The sequence below is a fragment of the Drosophila takahashii genome, chromosome 2R (assembly GCF_030179915.1).
Source record: "Drosophila takahashii strain IR98-3 E-12201 chromosome 2R, DtakHiC1v2, whole genome shotgun sequence".
NCBI lineage: Eukaryota > Metazoa > Arthropoda > Insecta > Diptera > Drosophilidae > Drosophila > Drosophila takahashii.
This window is the reverse complement of record NC_091679.1, coordinates 29,082,300-29,105,700: the sequence shown is the minus strand read 5'-3', so window position 1 is coordinate 29,105,700 and position 23,401 is coordinate 29,082,300. Positions and strand designations below refer to the sequence as shown.

The 23,401-nt window shown below is 40.1% G+C and overlaps 4 protein-coding genes across 6 annotated transcripts in view; 3 read left to right on the top strand and 1 right to left on the bottom strand.

The window, feature by feature from the left end:
• Positions 1-2,629: 2,629 nt before the first annotated feature.
• LOC108060112 (uncharacterized) lies at positions 2,630-3,301 on the top strand. The gene has a single exon (XM_044395876.2). It carries the CDS (start codon positions 2,678-2,680, stop codon positions 3,254-3,256), a length of 579 nt encoding a protein of 192 aa, XP_044251811.2. The 5' UTR covers positions 2,630-2,677; the 3' UTR covers positions 3,257-3,301.
• An 838-nt stretch (positions 3,302-4,139) lies between these two features.
• LOC108060113 (uncharacterized) lies at positions 4,140-4,746 on the top strand. The gene has a single exon (XM_017145697.3). The coding sequence runs from the start codon at positions 4,211-4,213 to the stop codon at positions 4,700-4,702; it is 492 nt and encodes a 163-aa protein (XP_017001186.2). The 5' UTR covers positions 4,140-4,210; the 3' UTR covers positions 4,703-4,746.
• A 1,517-nt stretch (positions 4,747-6,263) lies between these two features.
• Positions 6,264-13,221, top strand: LOC108060089 (membrane-associated guanylate kinase, WW and PDZ domain-containing protein 1). Of its 3 annotated transcripts, XM_017145665.3 has the most exons (6): positions 6,264-7,164; positions 9,058-9,209; positions 9,318-9,409; positions 10,754-11,505; positions 12,418-12,485; positions 12,541-13,221. In XM_017145665.3, the coding sequence occupies exons 1-6, from the start codon at positions 6,958-6,960 to the stop codon at positions 12,626-12,628; spliced, it is 1,359 nt and encodes a 452-aa protein (XP_017001154.2). In that variant the 5' UTR covers positions 6,264-6,957; the 3' UTR covers positions 12,629-13,221. The 3 variants fall into 3 exon arrangements, with proteins under 3 accessions (XP_017001154.2, XP_070069782.1, XP_017001153.2); XM_070213681.1 differs by lacking the exons at positions 10,754-11,505; positions 12,418-12,485; positions 12,541-13,221 and adding exons at positions 9,766-9,938; positions 10,067-10,376 and having other exon boundaries at positions 6,382-7,164; XM_017145664.3 differs by lacking the exons at positions 6,264-7,164; positions 10,754-11,505; positions 12,418-12,485; positions 12,541-13,221 and adding exons at positions 9,766-9,938; positions 10,067-10,376 and having other exon boundaries at positions 8,921-9,209.
• Positions 13,222-14,882: 1,661 nt separating this feature from the next.
• Positions 14,883-23,401, bottom strand: part of Dh31-R (Diuretic hormone 31 Receptor) — a 35,185-nt gene continuing 26,666 nt past the window's right edge. The window contains 8 exon segments of the mRNA XM_044395810.2: positions 14,883-16,205; positions 16,481-16,609; positions 20,267-20,390; positions 20,732-20,908; positions 21,317-21,543; positions 21,637-21,763; positions 23,071-23,162; positions 23,235-23,341. Coding sequence (XP_044251745.2) covers positions 15,693-16,205; positions 16,481-16,609; positions 20,267-20,390; positions 20,732-20,908; positions 21,317-21,543; positions 21,637-21,763; positions 23,071-23,162; positions 23,235-23,341 — 1,496 coding nt within the window. The 3' untranslated portion in view covers positions 14,883-15,692.

The following is a 23,401-nucleotide window of genomic DNA, read 5'->3' as shown; positions in this document are numbered from 1 at the left end:
TCTCTTTTTTTGTATTTTGTACGAGTGCGGTAAACTTTATGACATTGATAAATTTTTAATAAATATGACAAAATGTCGGTGCTTTAATTCACTTCATCCCGCGGCTCGCTTTTGGGCAGCACCAGGTGCCGGGCGATTTACATAAAAGTGCTGCAGTGCTGGAGAGTGTAATTTGCATAGGAAGCACTGCAGCACTTGGAATGGATTTCGGGTCTTAATACTTTCCGTTTGATTGTCTTGGCGTGGAAATTGATTCAGCAAAATGCCAAATTGCTTTAAATTATGCATGAGCCTGCGACTCTGCCATTCTCCCCTCCCCTCCCTCCGGTTGCCTTTGATGTTCGGAGGACATCTGGGAATCATATTCAATAAGCCGGATCCGACGGAGCAGGCGAAATAACTTTTTTATGACAGACTCAAAGGGCCAATCCCCTTTGATGGCTGTTAAATAAATTTGTTTTCGATGCCGCTTAAGCCGTTGCCGCGCCTCCAGGTGAATAATAGGCAGGTTCCTAATGGACTTTTAATAGTCGGGTAAACACCGGCGACACAATAATTGCCCCTTGGACATTGGACATTCGTCAGCGGGCACATGTGGCTTCCTGGTGCGCCTATTTCCCAGTCGGCTCACGTCCTCAACGAAAGCGGGGGCAATCCTTTTGCTATTTATCATTCCGTCCGAATTTTTCCCGTAATCCTTTTCTTTTTTTCGCTCTTCTGTTTGTCTGCATTAAGTGGCATTTTCGGCTTAGGCGTCTACAGTATCTGACGGATACTTAGGAGAACTCTTGAACTTGACTTTCCCTCCCCACAGCGCTCCAATTACGACAGCACGTTGCGTCCGACGAAATTGTAATTTACGAGTGTTTTTATACACAGCGAAAGAAACATAAACCTGTGTGCTGCGAAAACTGATGCCACTTTAAATAAATGTTTTAAAGAAAGTGTACTTATATTTAATCGCTCGCTAGAATACAAAGTCATTTTAAACTACAAAAGAATTACCAGTTTAGTATTTCAGTGGATCTAACAAAATTTTAAAAACATGTTTACCTAAATTTTCTATTTTTTGCTAAATAGACAATTTTGTGTGTTATTTTTAATCATTAAATAAATAAAAACATGTTTGCTGAAATATTAATTAGCTGATAAAGCATTTCATTTATATAAGGCAGATTATAACTGGAAAACACGTCTGGGTGTAGCTGTGAGTCATTGCAAACACACAATATGTATAAGTAGTACCTAAGTAGTACCACAAGTATAGTATTAGGTATAGTATAGTATTATGAACCACATGATTTCAAAATCTACACTGAATTTTATTTTCAAATATTCAGTGTTATAGTAGTGAGTATGAAGATATGGATCTAATGCCAAACTTAAAAGACATAAGTTAATGGTAAAAGATTTAGCACCAAAAGCCTTAAGCTTACCACAAATAAATGTATGTAAATGTAATGTATAAATTTTTTTTACTGTGTGCACTTTATTTGCATATTTGTGCCTCTGTTTTCAGAGAGCGTCAATAATTACAAATTGCGCGTCGGGGTTGATCTCCGGTGATCCGTGGGCTTATCAGTCTGATTTCGCCAGCTTTGCTTTGGCAGCTCGATAGTGCATCGCATCCGAAAGCCTCTCAATTTGTTGACATGAATTATGCAAGTCCAGTCTGGAATGCTTGACTCGCAAACGGCACGAACTCGGAAATTGCGCAGTGCCGCGGAAGCTGAGAGAGAGTGTTATGAGCAATCTAACATACAACCCTAGTCAAAAGTATTTTCTCAAATTTGAATGTTAACTGTACTCATATTTTGAACTTATAATATAAACATTTTGGCACCTATGGAAAGGGCACTTCAATTCCGTTTAAATGACACAAAAATTGTCTTAACCCATTAAGCACCCTTTGAAAAGTGAGCAAATTAGACAATTTTTTTTGAAAATAAAATTTTCAACTTTTTCCTGGGGCTTAAAACAAAAATGTTTTGATGCAAAGTTGTTCCCCAATCAAAATTAATAATAACTGCAAAAAAAAAAATTTCAAAATATTTTTCCTTGTATTTTTTATGATTTTTTGAAAATAGCTATTTTTGCCGCTTTTTCTTCCTTTTCATACAAAATTTTACTGAGAGGTCTCCATTCAAAAAATCATAAAAAATACAAGGAAAAATATTTTGAAACATTTTTTTTTGCAGGTCTTATTAATTTTGATTGGGGAACAAGTTTGCATCAAAACATTTTTGTTTTAAGCCCCAGGAAAAAAGTCGAAAATTTGACTTTCGCAAAATTTGCTCACTTTTCAAAGGGGTCTTAATGGGTTAAGAACATTTTTGTGTCATTTAAACGGAATTGAAGTGCTCTTTCTAAAGGTGCCAAAAGTTTATATTATTAGTTCAAAATATAAGTACAGTTAACATTTACATTTGTGAAAATACTTTTGACCACCCCTGTATATGTATGAATACATAAAAATTTCGTTTGATTGGAAGCTTTAATTACATTTGCGCCCGTAATCACAAAATCGCATTATGGACGGTGACGATCTTTTTGAGGTTTCTTGCTAAATCTTTGCCATCGCTCGAATTCAGTTTGAAAAAGTCAGTCTAGGCGCAAAGTGTACCTAGCGGATCAAAGGATATTTTAACATTTTAAGGATACAAAAAAGGCTAAATCAATGCAGGGATCAGTGTTGCTGCTGCTTACCTTCGCCGTTCTGCTCTGCGCCGCAGTGGCTCTGCCCACAAGTCTGTCCAAATCCGAGGAGGATTTGCTGGAACAGATGCTGGCGGAAAGCGTGGAGAGCGGCGAACTGCAGGACCTGGACGAAAGCACCGGCAATCACATCGTCAAGCGATCTGCCAAGGATTCCAGCTCCTCCGAGGAGGATAAGAATGGGGCCAAGGGAAAGCTAAAGGACAAGGCAAACAGCTCAGCGAGTTCCTCATCCGAGGAGAAGACAACAACGGGAAATGCTGTCCATGAGGGAGAAACTACAACCGAGAACTCCGCTCGGAGACGCCGGGAAATTGCAACAAATGACGAAAAGGATCAAGGAAATCAAAAAACCAGCGAGGAGTCGCCATTGGATGCCCAGGCCGAGAAGGAGCTGGACGAGGAAATGGCACGGGCTGAAGCGGAGATTCTTAAGATCGTAGACGGAAAGGATAATACTAGCATCGAGGACTACGCCCAGGGATGTGAAGTCATGGAGGTTAGCTCCAAAGAGGCCAACGAGGCCACCTACGCAGAATAATTCTTCTTAATGACTTTAAATAAACATATACAAAACTAAAATACATTTGATTTGTTCTTTTCTTATTGATTTCTACCCATTTAAGGCTTTAAAGAGAAGGCTAAACTATTTTGAATCCAAACTTGAGTAATCCAAAACTGAGTAATCAAGAAAAATTATATGCAAGATTTTAAATCTTTAATTTCTTAGTTGTATATGATTTTTTCCCTTATCTGCGGTTATATATGTACATTTTTCATATGTATAAATATATAGCCGTTTATACTAAGATTTTAGGGAAAGGCAGGGCGATTATAAAATGTGGAGGTTTTCTCATTAGAAGCAGTTCGAAAAAAACGCCGTTGGGAAAGGATCTCTCGTCAAATATTCCATTTAGTTCAAAAATGAATCGATCAATTTTATTGCTCCTAATCTCAGTACTTGTGCTGAGTGCTGCAGTTGCTCTGCCACGGCCTCCTGAGGAATCGCGAAACAATCTCGTGGATGAGACGAACAAGGATTGGCATTGCTCTTTATGCACGGAACTGCATAAGCGGCATGGTGATAAACAAGATTTAAAGGAACTCTGCCAGATGGCATGTATTTAATTTGTGCAATAAATTACAGATGTATAAAAATTACATAAAAATGTTTTCGATAAAATATATATTAAGTGGTAAATTTAACTTGAAAAAAATTCAGCATTACGTGTCATTTTAAAGGGTGGAAGACCGGCTGTTTCAATATACTTGCATTATACAGAACCTTGTTTGTTGTCCAGTATCTGCCAGACTCAATTAAATTTGACTCAATAATCACATAATCGCCGAGGAGGCGATAGTGAATTTGTTGAGGTTTCTCGGGTAGCGTGTGCAAGTTGTCAGAATCAGTTCGAAAAAATCAGTCTAAGTGAACGCAACACCCAGGTGAAACTAGTAAAAAGGAGTTTACCAGGATACGCCAAGGATTTTAGCAATGCTCCGATCTGTACTACTGCTCTTAATTGCAGCCCTTGTGCTGAGTGCGGCAATTGCTGTGCCCACAAGTCGGCTGGAAACGGAGGAGTTGGAAGCCGATGAGCACTCGCAACTGCTCTCCAACGAGGATCTGGGGAGCAGCAATGAAAAAAGTGCTCACATGACAGCTGCCAAAGTCGGTAGCAGTTCTTCGGAGGAGTTTAAGGACAGTGCCGATGCCGAGGACGATGTTACAGAAAATATTGACAGCTCCGTTGAATCTTCTTCAGGGGAGGAGCAGAAACCTGAGAATGCAGCCGAGGTAGATGGATCTGGGGCCATCGCTGTCAGAAGGCGTAGATCAGATGAAAGGTATAGGAACCTTAACCTACTTGCCACCATTTGTCCACAGGCTGATACAAGCAGTTTGGAAGAGGGCAGTAGCTTAGATCAACGTATTGAAATTAAAGATATGTATGCGATTTGTGCATCCTTACCAAAGACCGGCTGACGAGTATTATGAACATAAATAAAGTCAAATAAAATTCCAAACACTTCCAACTTGTGAAATTTCATTCCCTTCTTTACTGACTTAACCCTGACCCATTAGTCATCTGCGGCGCTATCAGTTTTACCATCCTTATCAAGACAGCCTCGTCAATGTCGTCGAAGCTCAAGCCAAAAATGACAGTTCGATGTTTGTTTACGCTTAAGACTCTTTGATTTACTACATTTGAAAATGCTTATATTTTATGTGCATATTTTATATTTTAAAATATCTTTTAATTAAAAAATTGTCTTAAATTAAATTTAGTGTTTAACAATACTAGTCGTAACAAGGTTACAATTAGTTGTTAATTGTTTCAATATTTTACTTTGAAACATCGATATCCTACTTTTCTTACTTATTATTTTTCTTTTTTAGAAACAAGAATTATCACCTACCGAACCAGAAACGCATGTACCCAGAATTTTTTGCACTTTTATGAACAGCCTTCATTGTGACTCGTGTCATCTGCATTTTTAGCTCGTTCCGACTTTTGGATATTGAAAAGTTTTCTCGCAATTTTGGCTGCCGGCTTTATCCCTTTGTCTGTCTTGTGGCTGTCACCATTTGTTGTTGTGCTTGTGGGTGATAAGGCACGTTTTGCTCGCTCTTTTATGACCAGGCCAACAAATTTTGTGTGAACTATTCCTTGAACACACTACATGCATACCGACATATGTACGTATGCAGTATTTCCTGGGCTAATCGAATTTTTTCATCAGGTGTGTGTGTGACTTGATGTGGGCTTTTCTCTTGAAATTTTTTTCACATGGATTTCTGGTTTTCCATTCTTGTTTATTTGACAAGCAGAATATTTTGCTTGTGAGCTTGGCACGTTCAAGTTGTTTACTTGGCTTTAATACTTAGTCGTTGACATGCACTGAATGAAGTCGAGAGTGAATATATAAAACGCAAAGGCTTTAATAAATATATGTATATGGGTAATTAGTTACGTTTATTTAGAAATCGATTTTTGTCTACGTTGCGGACTATCTTTTTTGTAATTATTATAATAATCCAACCATGATTTATTCTTAAAATACCTACTGCCTTTAATAAATCCATATTTATTGATTTCTATTCTTATAACTTATAAAATTTGTGTCTAATCCAAAAAATTTTTGGACTGCTTGTTTAAAATATGTTTTTTACCTAAAAGCCGATGTCTACTTATAAGTTTTTAAGTAAGTACCCTCTGATTTCGTAAAGAACTTTACTAAATGTAACATCTGTTATTTTCTTTCACAATTCCCATAGCAAACTTCATGAACTTTAATGATTTATTACTTGAAATGTTATGCCGAGCTTTCAACGTGACTTTAATTTGTAGTTGTGCAAAGTATAATTACTTAATAGCAGTGGTAGTCAACAAAAAAGCACATGTTTCCACTATTAATTCCATACTTATTTGTATACTTAGGTCTTTTATGTTTAAAGAAGCTTTAAATCATAAGGAAAAAAACTATTCCGCTTGGCGAAAATGAAACAAAAAGAATGCAACAGTTTTGCGGCACCACATTATCTAAAAAAAGGAAAAACTTGCCAAGAGGAGGAGAAGAAAAACGTGAGAGAAAACGAGGAAAATGGAAAAGATGCAGCCACAAAGGAAAACTTCTCGAAAATTATTTTAGTTGCCCAAGTCGACTGCAGTCGTGTAGAAGTGAGAGAGAAGCCGAAAAAAATAAAGAAATAAAAAACAAGCAGGCAGCAAAGGCAAAAGAAAGTGATAAATACACTTTCCATAATTATCAATCATTGTTGTGGTCTTGGCTATTCTTCAATTTTCGAAGTTTCCCTAGTTTTCAGCACTTTGCAGACCAAGATTTAATGAGATTCGGATTGTGCAATGCGTGCCTGCTGATTATATAAGTCGCACAATTGGCCAAAGTTCAAGTATTCAAGTAGGTCTTTCGGTTGAACAGTAAGTTGGCAAGTAAGCGAAATTCAGGTTGTGTTGAAAAGCCGGCAAAATTCAAATAATATTTTTGCACGGGCGGAATTTTGACAGGCGAACGCAAACAAGCAATCGGGAAGGCAACAACTACTATAGCGAAAAGAGCAACTAAAAGTTTCGCAGGAAAAGAGCAATAGAAAGTGGAAAATAGAAAGGCAAGAGTGCCGCCGGCAAGAGTGCGAATTTATAAATAAAACCAGCGGATAGGAAGAGATCCGGCGACTCTTCGGTATAAAGCGAAAAGAGTACGGGTAAACAAATAACAATGCCGGAGCCACTGGGACTTCTCTTTTCGGTGCCGGAGACAAAGGCGAAGGCGCCCATTATCAAGGTGTCCTGCGGCATCGGCGACACGGACGGCTATCCTGCCTTCGATGTCGACTCCGAGGCGTATGCTACCAAGGACGACAGCAGGTGGGGATTCCTCATCACCGGCGGAGCGGAGTTCCACATGCCGCTGACAGTCTTCCAGGTGAGTTTGGGTTACGGTTACCGTTCAGATTGCCATCGGGGCTGCGATTGGAATCCGCTAAAGGGTGGTGGCTGCTTGAGAACGGAAACATCTGCTCCCAGTCAAACAATTTTGTTGATACAGTCAAACTTCAAATAAAAGCGTATTTATTCGTCTTGAATATTTTAGAAAATATCAAATACCTACAATGTACAATTATAATTATTTGTATTGAAAACGTAGGAATACTTTTCAAATATTGCATTTGTTAAGACAATTTACAATATTATAAATAAATAAAATAAAAAATATAATGACTATTATAATTATTATTATTACATTATTTTAGCATTCAAACGTGATTATGTTATGATCAATTAAAAGGTTACCTAATTAAATAAAGAAGTTTTTAGTAAATGCACGAGTTATTCCCAGTTTAGAATATAAATTCGTTACACCTAACTACTGTAATTCAATTCTTTTATTAACATATTAAAAAAAACAAAAATTAAAAAATAAGAGTTTATGACAATTTTTTCAATTAATATTATTTATATGGAAAGCAATATAAATTTGTTTGTTACAGAACTTTAATTACTAAAGTGCAAATATAAAATGTACTTTTATATGAGTTTCAATTACAGAAGTTATACCGTACCACCTCCCTCGCTGCATTTGAGGTTTCGTCATTGTTTCCAATTTTTGGTTGCGGGCCAGAACAACAAAAACAACAACAAACCCAACCCACGTCAAATTTGAATTCCAATTATGCTATGACGAAGTCGCATCGAATGCAAATTGGCTGCCGCCATATAGAAGCGAACATTTTATTGTTTCTGGCATCTGCACCTGCCGCGCCCCGTCTTCTTTCCTTAGTATTCAGTCTTTAAGTCTTTTCTAGCTTTTTAGTTGTCGTGTCTCGTCTCCCCCAGTGGCTCTTTTGGGCTCACTTGAGTCTCAAGTGAATGTACAATATTTGGGTTAGCCGAGTTCCACTTCTTCTTCATATATAAATGCATACGGTGGGTGTCATAAGAGATATACGTAAAATATACATAACAAATTAAAAAAAAATTAAGGCAATTGTTACTAATTGGAAATAAAGATCATAAGTAAAGATTTTACTTTTTTTAATAGACTTTAACTTTTAAACATGAAACGCACTGTACCGTATATGTATGCAAAGTGATTTCCCATAAGGCAAAACTATTAGCATTGCTTTTGTGCAACATTTTACTTTTGACGTTTCGCGTTTAGTCTAAAAGAAAAATATAAGTTGTTGTTCTGTTTGTTTTTGAATTCAAATCATTTTGAGGGCAATGAATAGTGGGTTTGATGAACTGAGTGCTGGGAATGTTACTAAGGGGATACAAATATGTAACAAAATATCTTCACGGGACAATTTAAATTAAAATTAATGGATTTTATTAATTTACAGTTCAACTCACTTTCTTCGTTTACATTGAATTGTTGAAATTTTAACTAATACTTAAAATTAAATTAATTTATTACCTTAAATATTTTTTGATTTCTAATGTTTAATATATGTATTTTTAATAGATTTTCTTTCGAGGGTACAAACCAAGTTGAGTCTGACCCATTCAAAAACGCCGCATTGTGTCTGTTTTGCTTTCAGTTTTTATCGTTTTTCATTATTTCGGGTCTTTTCTTTTGGGAGCAGCCGTTCAGTCAGCTCATCTCGTATACATGTCATCTGTATCTGTCGTTTGCCCATCGCGTATATTTTCTGAACCTAAAACTCAAAGTACGCAGATATCCATTCAATTGCGCCTCGAAACTCGCACCGTGCGGTTTTTGCGGCTCTTTGATCTGCGTGCGGAAAGTGAAAGGACCTGACGGGGTTTCGGCATCGCTGCGCTCTCGATTTCATTCGACATCCCTTGCTCCTTGCAGGTGACCCCCAACGGCCTGGCCGACAAAGCGGGCGTTCGCCTGGGCGACATCATACTTCAGATTAACGAGGAGGACGCCTCGCAGCTGACACTGTCCCAGGCCCACGAGAAAATCAACTCGACGCCCAAGAAGATACATTTCCTGCTGCGCAAGTAGGTTGCCCCAGATGCACTTGGCTCGCTCGCCGAGTGTCTGGGCGGCTTTTAGGCCGTTTAACTTATGTAATGAGCAAACTTCTGACTGCCGTCCATTCCCCGCAGCATGGAGGAGGACGATCCCATGGGCCAGTTCGAGGCCGGAGAGGAGAAGTCGATTGTGATGCGGGTTCCGAAGCCTTTGCCGCCGCCGAGTGGTGAGTACTTAAGGCAGCATGGTGTTAACTCTACTTGCATGGTTCCCCAGAACCCTCTATTCCCATCCGTGATTACTCAGAAAAATCAGAAAAAAGTTATAAATACGGTAGATATTAAAATAAGATTTATTTAAAGTTCACAGTCCTGGTAATTGTTTTTTATAGGTTTCTTCTTTAAGAACAAAAGTTTAGAAGGTTATATTTAACTTAACCCTAACTAAACTAACAGTTATATTAATGCGCAATGATTTATTTAACCATCAACAGTTCCCATTAGACTCGAAATGTAAACTCGATTTTTGATCCCATGTTTCTCTGTGTAACCCCGACTCACTTGGCTTTGTATCTTTTTGTAGACTTCCACCCAACCCCCCTGCTTGGCTCGCGTTGTTGGCATCCGATAATGTGGCAAGACCCCCCGGAGCCGCCGAAGCCCAAGAAAAAGAAAACCAAAACCGAGCTGGACGACGAGGGCAACGAGGTGGTCATTGAGCTCAGCGAGGACGAGTCGTCCGATGAGGAGGAGCAGGTGAAGAACCAACCACACGATTGCATGCCAACAACTCCGCCATCGAAATTAACCTATTCCGTTTTCCATTTTCCATTTTCCGCCGTGTTCTCCGTCCCCGTGTAAATGCCCGCCCCCCCGCGATGCAGGAGCTGCCCCACCATCGTATCATCCGGAACATCCGGCGCTTCTTCGCGGAGGTGGGCGACAACCAGGAGCTGCGCAGCAACACCATCGAGAACATGCTGATGGCTCTGCCCAGTGCCTCCAAGGCCAAGTGAGGAGCCGAATTCCCAGCTAACCGGCTTAACCCCTGGCAGCAGGCGCTGTCCCATCCCTAACTCCGCACTAAGAAAAAATTTTAAAATATAAAGTAAAAATTCAAAAAAATGTATCCTATTTCCCAAAAATGTTTAGATCTTTACATTATTTTGAAAAAGTTGAATTGACAAATCTTAAGTTTATATTTCTTTGGAAAAGGATTATATAGCATTTGAAAGGATATCTAAAAGTCAGAGAAATAAGAAAAATGATGAAACCATTTTTTTATGTTCTTTTAATAATATTTATTTAACGTTTTTGCCCTTTAGTCTTAAGACACTATTCACATCTAAAAATATTTGATCAGATTTTGTTAGATTTGAAAAATTGTCCTATATCTCCAATCAATAATATTATACATTATAAATCCATTTTTCGCTGTGCAAAGATTTTTGTTACCTTTTCACTCTTGTACATAATATTGAATATTTTGTGTCTGTGCTTGTCGCTTTAATAAAAAACCAATCCCTTGAAAACCCCCGAAATGCAACTGCCCTTTGATGGATTCCATTTAGGACGAATTCGAGCCAGCTCCATCGAGATGCGCCTCCTGGAGATGCAGCGAAAGCTGTCGGCCATAGCCGAAATACCGAAAATCCTGTGCTCCACTTTGGCCACCGTGTCGCAGAGCTTTGGCCGGCTGAGTGACTCGGAGTTGGACGAGGACGAGGAGGCCTATGTGCAGCGAAAGTTCTCCTACGACGAGGATGCCCTCGACTTCGAGCTGAGGTCTGGGGAGCAGGCAGGTGACACTGAGAGTGACGAGGAGGATGATTTGGTGCAGGTGCAGGAGGAGGAGGATGAGCCGCTGGATGTCCCCAAAGGTGGCAAGCAATCAAAGCTGCTCAAGGATGTCACGCCGGAATCGGATTATGCATCGGAAACCAATTATCCGGCAAATGAGGCGAGCGATGACACGGAATCCGATGACGAGGAGAAGGAGCAGGAGCCTGCCAGCACGGTGTACTTTATGAAATTGCCAGCGGCACCAGCCGAGGAGGCATATTCCTCAACGGAGGACGAAGATGACAGCGACTTCTTGAGCACCACCTACACCTGGAATCTCCGCAATGTGCCCAAGCTGCGTATTAACGATGCTGAGGCCGAAGGTGAACTGCCAGTGGGGCATCAGGCGAAGGAGGCGCCTCAGGCGGAGCAGCTGAGGGAGAAGGAGCCCTACTTGAAGCCGGAGCCGCCCAAGGTGCGCCCGGCGACGCCCACACCACAGGCACCTTCTCAGGAGTCTGCCGAAGGGCAGACACAAAAGGTAATGCCATCTCATAGTTTAAACAGCACACTTAGATATCTGGAATGATTTACACTTGGTATGCTGCATATGTAAAAGCTTAAGCTACAAATTCTTCAGGAGTAAATCGTTCGTAATCTAAAAAAAATTATGTTTAACTTTTTTGATTTCTGGTTACTAGTTACTAAGTCTTTTTAACGACCGCAGTGCCTATGTTGTCTTAGATCTAAAGTTGGAAATTCCATTTTTCCATTGTTGCCAATATCGCCAAGGGACTGGCCAACAATAGAGGGTGTTCAAATATTAATTTGTGAAATATTCCCCAGTACCTTTTGTTTTCGTTATCGTACTTGTTCATTTGCAGAAGCAGCGTTTCATTGGGCAAGCCTAAGTCTATTTCGTAATATGGAAATAGCTATAGGAACAACCATAATCAACGACCCATATTCCAATGCGCATTTACCCGTAAAGTTTTAATCGGCTTTAACCAGGTGACCAAGGCTTATCAAAGTGGGCAGCATTGCTGCAAGTGGGTACTAGAAGAACCATACAGACAAAACGAACATAGTGCTTAGTTGCCTTAGATATTGCCTTAGATACAATTTGCCCATTGTTGTTAATATTGGGAACGGACTGGTCAACAATAGAGGATTCTACCAGCGAGTTGTCCTATGGTTTTCGTTATCGTTCCCGTGCATTTGCAGCTGCAGCGTTTTATGGGGCCAATCAAAGTCTTTTCCAAAACTCATTGAAACATTCAAAATATTTATTTAATAATTTTTTTATTAAGAACAAAATCAACATAAAAATGAAACGGAGTCAACTTAAATTGGGAGAACATACAACATAAAGTATCTTTCGACCATTCTATTTTTTGGCTAATACACACAAATACCCAAATAGATAACACCATAATCGTTTTACGATTTACAGCTGCTCTTCAGACTGGATAAGCTGGAGCGATCTTGGCCCTGGGCGGACCGTGAGAAAATTATATACAAGTGAGTGGTGAATCAGGACGCATTGGCATCTCAGCTTAACACCTATGTTTTCCAGGCAATCCACGTGCCATTTGGTGCCACGAAAGCCACTGGGACTGGTGGGACAGCGAATGCAGCTGCTGCTCAAGGACAAAAAGGAGTGAATTCACGGAGGGAGCAAGGAGTCAAACCCTCGTTAAACAGTTCCTGCCATTAGCTTAAGTCTAACCTCAGAGGGGGACAACTCGACTGCGAAGGGTGGGTGTGAGGCGACCAACTTTTAATTGAGTTCATTATGCAAATACACAGGCGACAACAGCAGCCTCAACTTCAACAGCACTTCAATTAAAAGCCGAACACCCAGGCGTATGCGAAACTCTATTCAAACGAGCGAACTTCACACCCAGCCTTTCAGTCGGGTAAAATTTTTAATTAAAATGCACTCCCCCGGATGCCGAAAAATCACTGTCAAGTCAAACGCACCCAGAGTCAAAATCAAGACAAAACCAAAACCCAAACTAGACCAAGCCAAGCTCTTCAACTGGCACTCGCAACTTGGCCAGGTTTATGCATTATTTGTGACCCGACCCACCGCACCATAAATTCCATCTGAAGGCCAACGGAATGCACTTATCCCTCCGACAACAGGACGTGCGAGTCACGCAGGATACAAGGACGGGCGATGACGATGCCAAAAAAAGTTCCTTGAAATTTACCCTTGTTTTTAGGGCTCTTGCACGGAAAAGTATCACTTCAGGATAAGCAAAGTTCCTTCTATTTATTATTGAAATTAAACGATTTGTTAAAACTTTATATTAAGTTGAAGTTTAATCAAAATGCGCTACGTTTATTAATATCTGCTGAATTCACCTGTTCACTTCTTAAAGTAGAAATAATCTAATAGTAAGAACTTTTGTATTAGGCTGAAGTGTCTCCTCTTCTTTTGTAATTTTAAAAGAATTCAATAGTTGGAATATGAAACTTTCTTATTAGTTTTCTGCTTATATATTTTATTGTTTCGTATATTAAAAACTATATTTCTGACTTCTTTAAAAAACTGTTGTTTTGAAGAAATTTTGAAGAAAAAGTTTCAATGAAACGTTTTATCTTTTCCTTTCCCTTACCTAAGTCTAACATCAACTTCTTGATAATTGTTTGCAAATGCATAACACATTAAGTCGGTAAGTGAAACAAGATCCTTGCTAGTTTGCATAGCAAACATAAATGTTTTCCCCTTTGTTTCCCCCTTCGATGGCAGCTACGAAAACAAACAGCTCCGGAATTAAACAGCTCATTTGCCTGCTGGCTGATGAGGAAAGTTTACTCCGGCGGGCGTACGTGGCGAATGAGCCACATCAACCTGGTCTGAAAACAGCATCATGTGCTCTATGCTTTCGGGCGCGAATAATCTGTAGAATTATGAGTTTCTGAGGGCGTGTGTGGGTGTGTGATAGTGCACAATGCGAAACTGCCACTTATCGCACACACTTTACATGCATAAAACATTGTGCCGCACAATGGAACAACGGCGAGGACACGTGTCTGCCATACAAACACTGTCGCAATGCCAGTCACAGCCACCCACTGCCCCTTGCAGGGACGTCATTAAAAAGACCACCAACGGGAAATGGCCAAACCAGAGCCAGACCTCAACGGATAGTCCTCAATAAGTGTCAGCGAATGTTGACAGCCCTGCAATGAGCTTGGTGTCCTTGTGTGTCCTGTGTCCTGGCTGGCTAGAATGCATTTTCAGCCAGGTTGCGGCAAAGTTTACGTGAGAAAAACTGACACACTTCGGGTTTTTGTAATCAGTGCGAAAATGTGAAAATAAATATAACTTCTATAAGAGTTATTTGTCCTCATCAATCATTTATCATTGTCTTAAGTTAGTAAGTTACTTTTGAACATGTTTGTATATTTAAGCAAGACTATAATAAAATCGAATAACAAAATAATTAGTTTTGAGTCACTTATGTATATAAATGGTATCGTTAGCACTTAAATACCTTGATCAACATTTCGTTATTACTTACCCGTAACTACCAACAGTTCTTTAGATACCCAATTCCTATTATACAATCATCAAATTTCTAAGTAATGTGTTTACTGAAGCCCAGCTATTTACTTTATGTCCCAACACGAGTTGGGCTTCAGTTTGTGGCACAAGCTGGCTTTGGTTAAATGGAATTCGGAAGCACCTGTTGTGCTTTCATCACCACGCTGGCTAACCTGGCCAACGTCCATGGGGACCAAATGGTGGAGAGCTCACTTCAAATGGCATTCATTAAATGAGCATTAGGTTCGCCTGCGATGTGGTTCTGGCTGTCGTTGACAGACGTATCCTAGATTCATTAAACAAACTGAAAGTTGACTAATTAGCACAGCAGAGCAACTGGAAATGGAAACGTTCAGCATACATACATATAATTAAAATTTTATTACATTTGCGTACATTCATAGACACACTAAAAGCGATTGCCAGAAAGCTCAGCTTACCACAGAGAGAGAGATATATATGGGCGAAGGGAGTGGGGGTTGGCTATTTCTAGGTTACACTTAACACTTAAGACAACAATGATATTTAATATCCACATAAATTCTTACATTCATAGGTACAATAAATATGTTCTCATTCAAGTGGGTCCGTCGCAGGCAAAAGGCTGAAATTTATTTCGCATTTTGCATTCTAAGGAAACCAAGGAAAGCTGGGGAATATACTATGAAAACTTAACATTTAGCATGGCGCAAATTGTAGCGAAATACATTTCAGCCCTGCTGGCTAAGGAATTTATTAGGGTGTCCTAGAAGTTGTCCAGAAGTTTACTAACAATATGTTGGGTGTCTGAAAGTATGCTATGCATTATTTAGAATGTTCAAGTTGAAGTGCTAAGAAAGAAATAACTTTTAATAGTGAAACTGTTATTTTTGGAATTATTATTTGTGGTAGTTTTTGCCAATTAAAGTGATAGTCATCTCAAATTGCGTAAATAAACACAGAGCTAACTTCATTTAAATTCGCTTTTGCTTGAAATTCGTTGCCTACTTTTAGACACCCAAAAATATTATTTCGAACCTCCAGGCATTTCAGGAACATCCCCTTGCGATAGTAACTGGGCTCTATGGGCTTTTGCTGTTTTGGTGGGGTTTCGGGTTCTTGACCTGTTTTGGTTTTGGTATTACGGTGGCTTAAACTATGAGATGTTGTGTGACTCGAAGGGGTTGGTTAATCTAAAGCGCCTCATCGGCCATGTGCTGCTGGCCAGCTCCCTCCATGCGAACGATGACAGTGGCCATGCCATTGGGATGGCCCTCCTCCTCCGCTCCAGTTGCTCCAGATCCTGCCTCGGATGCTGTTGCCGCGTCTGATGGTGCAGCCTCTGCGACATCTTCTGCTATGGTCGTCATCAATGTCGGCCTGTCGACGGCACCTCCTCCGGTGACGGTTGTTGCCAGCGGTACCGAAGCCCCGCCAGCGGTTTCGCGCTCCTCCATGAGTGGCTGGCTCTGGCGGGAATTGTCGATGGTTTGGCGGCGCTTCAGGAACGGCATCCGGCTGCGCAGGTCGTCGAGGAAGGACGACGACGACGTGGAACCCGCCAGGCTCTGGCTGCGAGCTCTTTGCTGCTCCGAGGACGACTGGTGGTGGTGGTGCTGGGGGCCCGAGGAAGCACGCCGCTTGGCCGACATGTCCTTTAGTCATACCTTCTCCTCTCCGGGCAGTGGCGGTCCGCAGCGCACGAACTACAATCAAAAGAACTGAGAATTTGCTATCATGGTGGTTGGCCAGTTGGCAACGGTGCGTCGGTTTCTGTAACTGTCTTATATATTCTTTTCGATTTTAGTCTTTAGTTTTAGTTTTAGCATGCGATTAATGCGTATCTATAGGCCAATAAACTGTGAGTGCTCAAGTGTGCTAGTGCTGCTGCATTACTCATACGCGCCGTAACCCGTGGTACAAAATTAGTAGAGAGAAAGGTTGGAGGAAAAGCATGTGAAGCTTTTAGTACAAATCTTACCGAGACCTGAGTGGCTGTATAGGAATTGGTCCGCGGCCGGTTGCTGAAGCACATCATCCGCCACTTGCGCTTCATTTGGGCAATCACCTCGCCGTTGCAGAAGCAAAACAAAGTGGCCACGCACAGACCCTGCAAAAATAGAGCATTTCTAGAGTGAGCGAGCAGGCTGAATTATCGCCGGGGCTTATCGTAGTTGTCCTTATTACAATGCCTATTACTTTGGTCCCTTTTGTACCCTGGAAGTAGGTATCACAATTTGGTATCGCTCCATCTATCAGTTATTAAGGTATCGGTTTTATGTTTTATATTCTTGGTTTATATTTTTAACAAACAATTATTATTCATCATAATTTATATCGGTTCAGAATTATTAAAATAAATTTTAACTCTTGTCTGGTTTTTTTGGGTTTTAAAATCCTAAAAATTTTAATAAAAGAAGGATTGAACTCATTGAACACCATCGGAAATGATTTAAAAATCGTATTAACCAGCGATTTGGAATCTAAATTAATAGTGAATACAAGAAAAATGTAATCAGCGCCAAAATACTAAAAAATACCCTTAGGGTTTTACAGGAAAAATGATTATCCACGGTATACAAGTCGTCGATTTCCCCGACTTTTTCTACCTCTCCTTTCTTGTTGGCTGGCAGTTGGTCCTAATACAATACATAATACAATTTTGCTTGTTTCTTTGGTTATTCCCCCATCCTGCCACCGAAATGGCCCGTCAGACGGCCACTTCAACGAGTCGTGAGTCCTTCGTTCGTTCGTCCATACCGATCCAATCCCACAGTTCGCCATTTGTCTTGCCACTTTCTGCCTGATTGTCGCAGCCGGCATTTGTGTGTGGCCCATATATATATGTAAATATTTAATGTATGGCCGGGTACGTGCATTGACTGTTGGCAGGATTTCTGGTTGGCACTTCGGAGCGGGGCTTCTTTTGATTGCCACTACTCACGGAGGCCCATCATGGACTCAATCAGCCACAGTTGCCATCCGTTTACTCCTCTATTTTGGCCTGCCTTTTCATAATAAAAGTGGGAATCGTTGTCTCACAGCATATTGCAAGTAAGTCATTTGTTGTTTGATTGCAAATAAACAACTTCACTTCCACTTAAAGTGATTGTCGATACTTGAAATGCAAGTCTTTTCTTCTATTCTAAAGTTATATTTTAAAATACTGCAGAAAATTACTGAATAATTACGAAACTACTTTGATCACAAAACTGAGAACACGTATTAAAAATTTTTGAGCGTTTAAGGTGACTATAATCATCATCATTTATTAAAAGTTTTGAGAAAGGTTTTTGTCTTGGTTCGGCAACAGTGAAATTGTCAATATAGATAATGGGAATTTAAACTTAAATAAAAGTTCTTTCAATTAAGATTAGTTCTTGTACTTATGAAATGGTGTCAAAAAGCTTAAGGAATTATATTATTTTAATTGTCAGAAACTAAAACTGTTTTGTTATGGGGCTCATGTGCACATTGTTATGTAAACCGCTCATGTTCCTGTTCCTTACAGTTTCTAGTTGGTCAGTTGTTTTGGTTCCGGAATACGCTTGACCACAGAACGGATAGACAACATGTACTATATGTAGAGCACAATACACGCCCAATATACGAACAGGACCTTGGTGTATTCAATTTTTGCATTTATGTTGCTGCTCTCTCTGCGTTGTTTTCTTGTTCTTTTTTGTCCCATTTATAAAGCTTCCGGTTTAACTATCCTTCTTTGTCTTGCAGTTTAAGCCATTTATTAAAAGTGCTCCTCAAAAAGTTTGTGCCGGTTTTTTTTTTAGATCTTTTTATGGGACTTCCTGAAGTTTTCCAAATACTCCTGCTTAATTACAGACTTAGCCATTACTGAACCCAACTGGGCAAGAGTTTTATATTTTTTCGCTTGGAAATTAACTTAATTTAATTTCTACAAAACTAAAAAGCTCATGAAAGTCAATTAGTTGATTTAAAATATTTGGCAAGAAGTCAAGACCATGCAAACATTTCAAGCCATTTTAACATCAGGACTCTGTTGACATCTGACGTTTGTTTTTCACTTTAGCTTTCTGCCAAGCGGAAGTTTTTAATTCAATTAAAGTAGAACGTGTTTTGTCTGCACATTTGTTAAATACAGAATGTCCCTAAGTCCTTGGGGGAAACATGTTGGGAATTTCTGTGCGAAGCTTGCAATTGCAGCAAGTTTCTGATTTCGGCAGCAAAACAACCAAATAAACACGTTTACATGCATATAAATTCTCATCGTTGACTAAGTAGTTTCGGGCTTTTCATTTCCCTCGACTGCAAATCCCCCCGTTCCCAGCTCAAAAATTATTTGATATTCTTTCCGGAGCTTAAAACTTGCGGGGAATCTTTTACGACAACATCACCACGGCTGCCACAATAAATCCAAATTATATGCAACCACTGAGTTCGGCGGGAAAACTTTGCCATCCTCGCAGCAAATAAGGCAACGGAAAACAACGCAATAAAAAATAAATAAATAAGACAAAAGAAAGTGCAAAAGGAAAGTCCCTGGCGACTGGCTTTAAGATGTCAGCTCGCGAATAAAAGATTTTATCAATCGGTTCACATTGACGAAAGGAGCTCAGGCAGAGGTGAAATTGTTCAGATGCTGAGATAAATATAAAACAGGCAAGGGCACAACTGCAGCTTAGTCACACCCAAACAGATTTAATTTTTATTCGGAAGATAATGGATTTCCATTTGCTTCGGGACTTAATACACTAAAGAAAATAACCCATCCCAATGTAGCGTTAGAATATAAATAAATAGATTAGGTTGTGTTTATTTATACATTGAATGGTAGAAGAAAATTTAAAAATCGGACCATTCATTTAAAAGAATGACATAATGAAATGCAAGCAGTGCTGATAGCTGAGTTACAGGTATCCTCTCTTGTTGACGTTTGATTTAAGACCTTTTTAGTTTTTAAGAATTTTTTCCTCTGTGTAAGATTTTTTAAGTTGTCTAGCTAGTCTACCTTTTAAAGCCGATTATACTTTGACACAATTGATTTAAAGCAAAATATAAATTGACAGGTCCCTCGAAATTTTTAAAAATAATGCCTTTTAAATGGAAATATAATTGTTAATTTATTTATCCCTTTATATTTTTTACCTAACTAACCCTCATCAAACCAAAACTATTAGTTTTACAAAGTGGAGCGAGACAGATATATGCAAATCATTTAAGCTGCGACTGCAAAACATTTACTAGAGCAACAGTTTGACAACATACTTCGGGGACTTAACCTACAAGATGCGAATGTATCTGCCAAATGAAAGTTTGCCAGCGTTGTCTTTAAGTTGCGGCCAAGAAAAATATGTTAACTGACTGTAAGTGCTGGTCTATCGGGACTGACTTGGCCGGGGGACAAGCTCGAGTTGCTTTTACGAGCCCCTGCGTGCTGGAGTGCATTTCATGCTCAACTTGCTACATTTTTCCAGGGGGAAGTTTCGCTCCAATCCCGGCCAGCAATTTAATATACTGCGACCAAGCAAAATGCCAATGGCGAGAATTCCACATGGCGTGTATTTTCCTTATTGATTTCGAAGGATCCCGTATCTAATGAGCTGGGGTTGGTATTTTCTATTTGGTATTCCAGTAATTCTGGCTTATTTGCATTCCCAGTTGTCGATCCACGAGGCGAACTAACATCATAACTTTTTAGCCAGCTCAGAGTCATAAAGTGATTTTATGAGAGCGTGCAAAACAAAAGCCGGGGAAAAAACGAGAACGGGAACGAAAACATTTTACTTACTTGAAACGAGGCCGTAAACGCCGAGATGATTTCGTATGTATTCTCCCAGGGATGTCCGGGTGCAGGACGAAACGGCGTTACGATGTACTGGAGGCCGAGCAGAGGAACCAAAAGCAGCGTGGCCCTAAAACAAAATGGGGAGGGGGTGGGTGGTAGTGAATTATAATGCCATGTTTTCTTTTTTCGGTGTGTATTAACATGCAAGTCAACGCGCCGTATGCGTAATTTAAAATGTAAAATGAACCAAACTTCCAAGTGCAGAGCGAATAAACAATAAAAGAGCTGATGCCTTGAGGCAGAATCCTAAAGAGCAGCACGCTACGATAAATACAAGGGAAACAAAATATAATTACGCATTCGCCCCGTGGGCCAGTTGAGCGTTCTCCTTTTTGGTTTGAAACGTTTCAGTCTCCCCAGTTTAGGGGAACTGAAGTTATTTTTCCAAGTAGATAAAGGAAAACTTACCGAAAGGCCTGCAAAATGGTTCGGGAAGGACCGCAGCTGCCCTGAATACTGGCCGGGGCATTCAGTTTCAGCAGGACGACGCGCACAATGTTGCACAGGAACAGAAGGTTGAGGAACATGGAGATACACACGGGCACCACCAGAATGTTATCGTAGTCGGTTTGGCTCATCCAGCAGCTGCAAGGTGGAATAGGAATTCGCGATGAGTCGGTGGGTGAATTGCTGATTGATTTCATTAGCATTTGACAGAGCCAGCGTGTAGTTTGAAGAAATTTGCCACACACAATGGAGAAATCTGACAAACTACTTTTATATCGTCAACGTAAATGTTGCTAAAATCAAACTTTATATATGACCAAAAAATATATATTTTTAATAGTTAGTAACATTTACTTCAATGTGATGTTCTTAAATGTTGTAATAATTGTTGATAATTCTTTAGTTAAATTTTTATAGTTTGCAATATTTACTGCAATACTTCTTGAGTTTCTTTACTTTGTTATATTCAAATGGCTATTAATTTCCTTGCAATTTATGGTGCAAATATTTTTCTGTGTAAGGCACTCCTATTAATTATTCACTTACTGCATGTGGTCCTCGGGCGTGCCGCCCAGACCGCGGGCCATGCTATAGACGAATATGACGACGGCCGGAGAGCCCCAGCCGAAGGCGATCAGCCATTTGACCAGCCTCTTCTCGGAAATGAACGCGGCCACCAGGACGGTGTGCAGATAGAATCCCTCGCATAGCATCCACGAGTAGTTCGACAGCAGGAAATAGTGCAAAGTGATGTGCAGGGCCACGCAGCGCATCTGTGGAGTCCCACGGAATTTCGAATTTGGCAATAGGATATCGGAAACTGAAGTTGATGCACAATTACGCATACGCCAGATGGGCCCACTTACCGGACTGTGATGGAGCAGCTCCGTATTCGGCATGACCAGCAGGTACCAGACCAACCACAACGAGTTGTTGGCCGCAAACGAGGCAAACAGATTCATGTGCAGAGTGATGCGGGCGCACTTCAGGGATCTGGGCAATCGAAAGACAAATATGCGAGTAGAATTACTTGGGGCGGGAATTTTGGTCGTCTTTTTTTTTTTGGCAAGAAATTGCAAGTTTGTCCATTGACCAATTTGCATTCGGCCAGCGGCTAGCGAAGTAGATTGGACAGGGCACGAGAGGCTGGAAAAGTCCTGTGGACAAAAGTCCAACGTTCATTTCCATTTTCCATTTCTCTTTTGCTCAACTGCATTGATTGCTGGCATCTGGTCAAACTGAATTTTAATTTGATTCCTTCTAAGCAAATCACTAAGAATTGATTTTAGATTGCATTCTATTATCACTTGATCATTATTTAAATTTTTGAAAATATACAATTTTTTTTAAGAGGTCTACCGTACTTTAGATTAATTCTTATGAGGAAAATAAATCGATTTTTGACAAATTGTATTCAAATTAAAAGACAGCTTTAATTGGATAATAAAAACATTTTCAAGGCAAAAAATGTATTTTAATTTTTACCAAAAGATCTATCATCTTGTTCAATTTCATCCTTTGCTTGCTTAAATAAAAATGTTCTGTTATTTTTATTACATTGAGGTTTCCCCAATAGGTCAATAATCTTTTTTCCATGATTTTCAGTCGCTCGCCCCACGACTCAATTTCTTTCTTTAAACTATTAAATTTTATTTAAATTGAAATTCTCTGGTATTTTCATTACAGTTGTATGTGTTTCTGGGGAGGGATTGAGGTTTCCCATTCATTGGGTCACGCTCCTTTGTCATTAAACTTTTAATTATCCACTTTTTTAGGGCAGACCAAATTCCCACACGTCGCTGGCCTCGTTTTATTTGCCTTTGGCACACAATTTAAAACACTTCTGTCAGCTGTCGTCCTGACTAAAGCATCCCTCTCGCTCCGCACCTCCTTTATCTGTATCCTTGGCCCCATCTCTATCCGAATGAGTGATAAACAAACCGAGAGCACTAATTGGTCTGCAGGCACTGGGAAATTAATCGATATCCTGCTTCGGGTCCCCATGAGCAGACACAATTGGCGGGAGTGAGACGAAGTCCTTTCCCATTTCCGGCGTCAATTGTGTCGCATTAAGCGAGTGCAATGAGCATTTTTGCCATCACCCAGGTTGGCAGCTGATTAGGCCACTGTCGCATTTGTTTGCCGTCCATGAAATTCATTTTTGGCGCCAGCCGTCATAATATAAGTCGCCATATAACGACCATCGAGCGCCATTACCCACGAGTGGTTTTTCTTGCTCCCAACGAAGCTGTCAACTTATGGCCAAGATGAAGGAGTGAAGAACCCTTACTCATACTCACTTGAAATAACCCAATATGCCCAGGGACAGCAGGATGGCCAGCAGCGAGGTGCCGTAGCCAACCTCGTAGATCAGATTTACACTGTGCCTCCACTAGAGATACAAAATACATGGATACAAAATATTCCTATTAATTAATCGCACTGTGGTATGGGATCAGCTTACCTCGAGGTCGTCAAGATTTACGCAGGTTGTGTAGTTGGACCATGTTTTATTGGTCAGCGGATGCTTAAACCACTCGCCATCGAGGCCACACTCCTTGTGGGCATATCCTGTTGAAAAATTCAATTCGTAAGAAATATTTACATTTCCGTTTTAAATACAAAAAAAAT

Excerpts from the sequence above, each read along its gene's own strand:
- LOC108060089 (XM_017145665.3), top strand. The coding sequence starts at position 6,958 with ATGCCGGAGCCACTGGGACTTCTCTTTTCGGTGCCGGAGACAAAGGCG. Across the intron at positions 9,410-10,753 it reads GCCTTTGCCGCCGCCGAGTG|GACGAATTCGAGCCAGCTCC; the intron begins GTGAGTACTTAA and ends GATTCCATTTAG. Across the intron at positions 11,506-12,417 it reads CCGAAGGGCAGACACAAAAG|CTGCTCTTCAGACTGGATAA; the intron begins GTAATGCCATCT and ends TACGATTTACAG.
- LOC108060112 (XM_044395876.2), top strand. The coding sequence starts at position 2,678 with ATGCAGGGATCAGTGTTGCTGCTGCTTACCTTCGCCGTTCTGCTCTGC.
- LOC108060113 (XM_017145697.3), top strand. The coding sequence starts at position 4,211 with ATGCTCCGATCTGTACTACTGCTCTTAATTGCAGCCCTTGTGCTGAGT.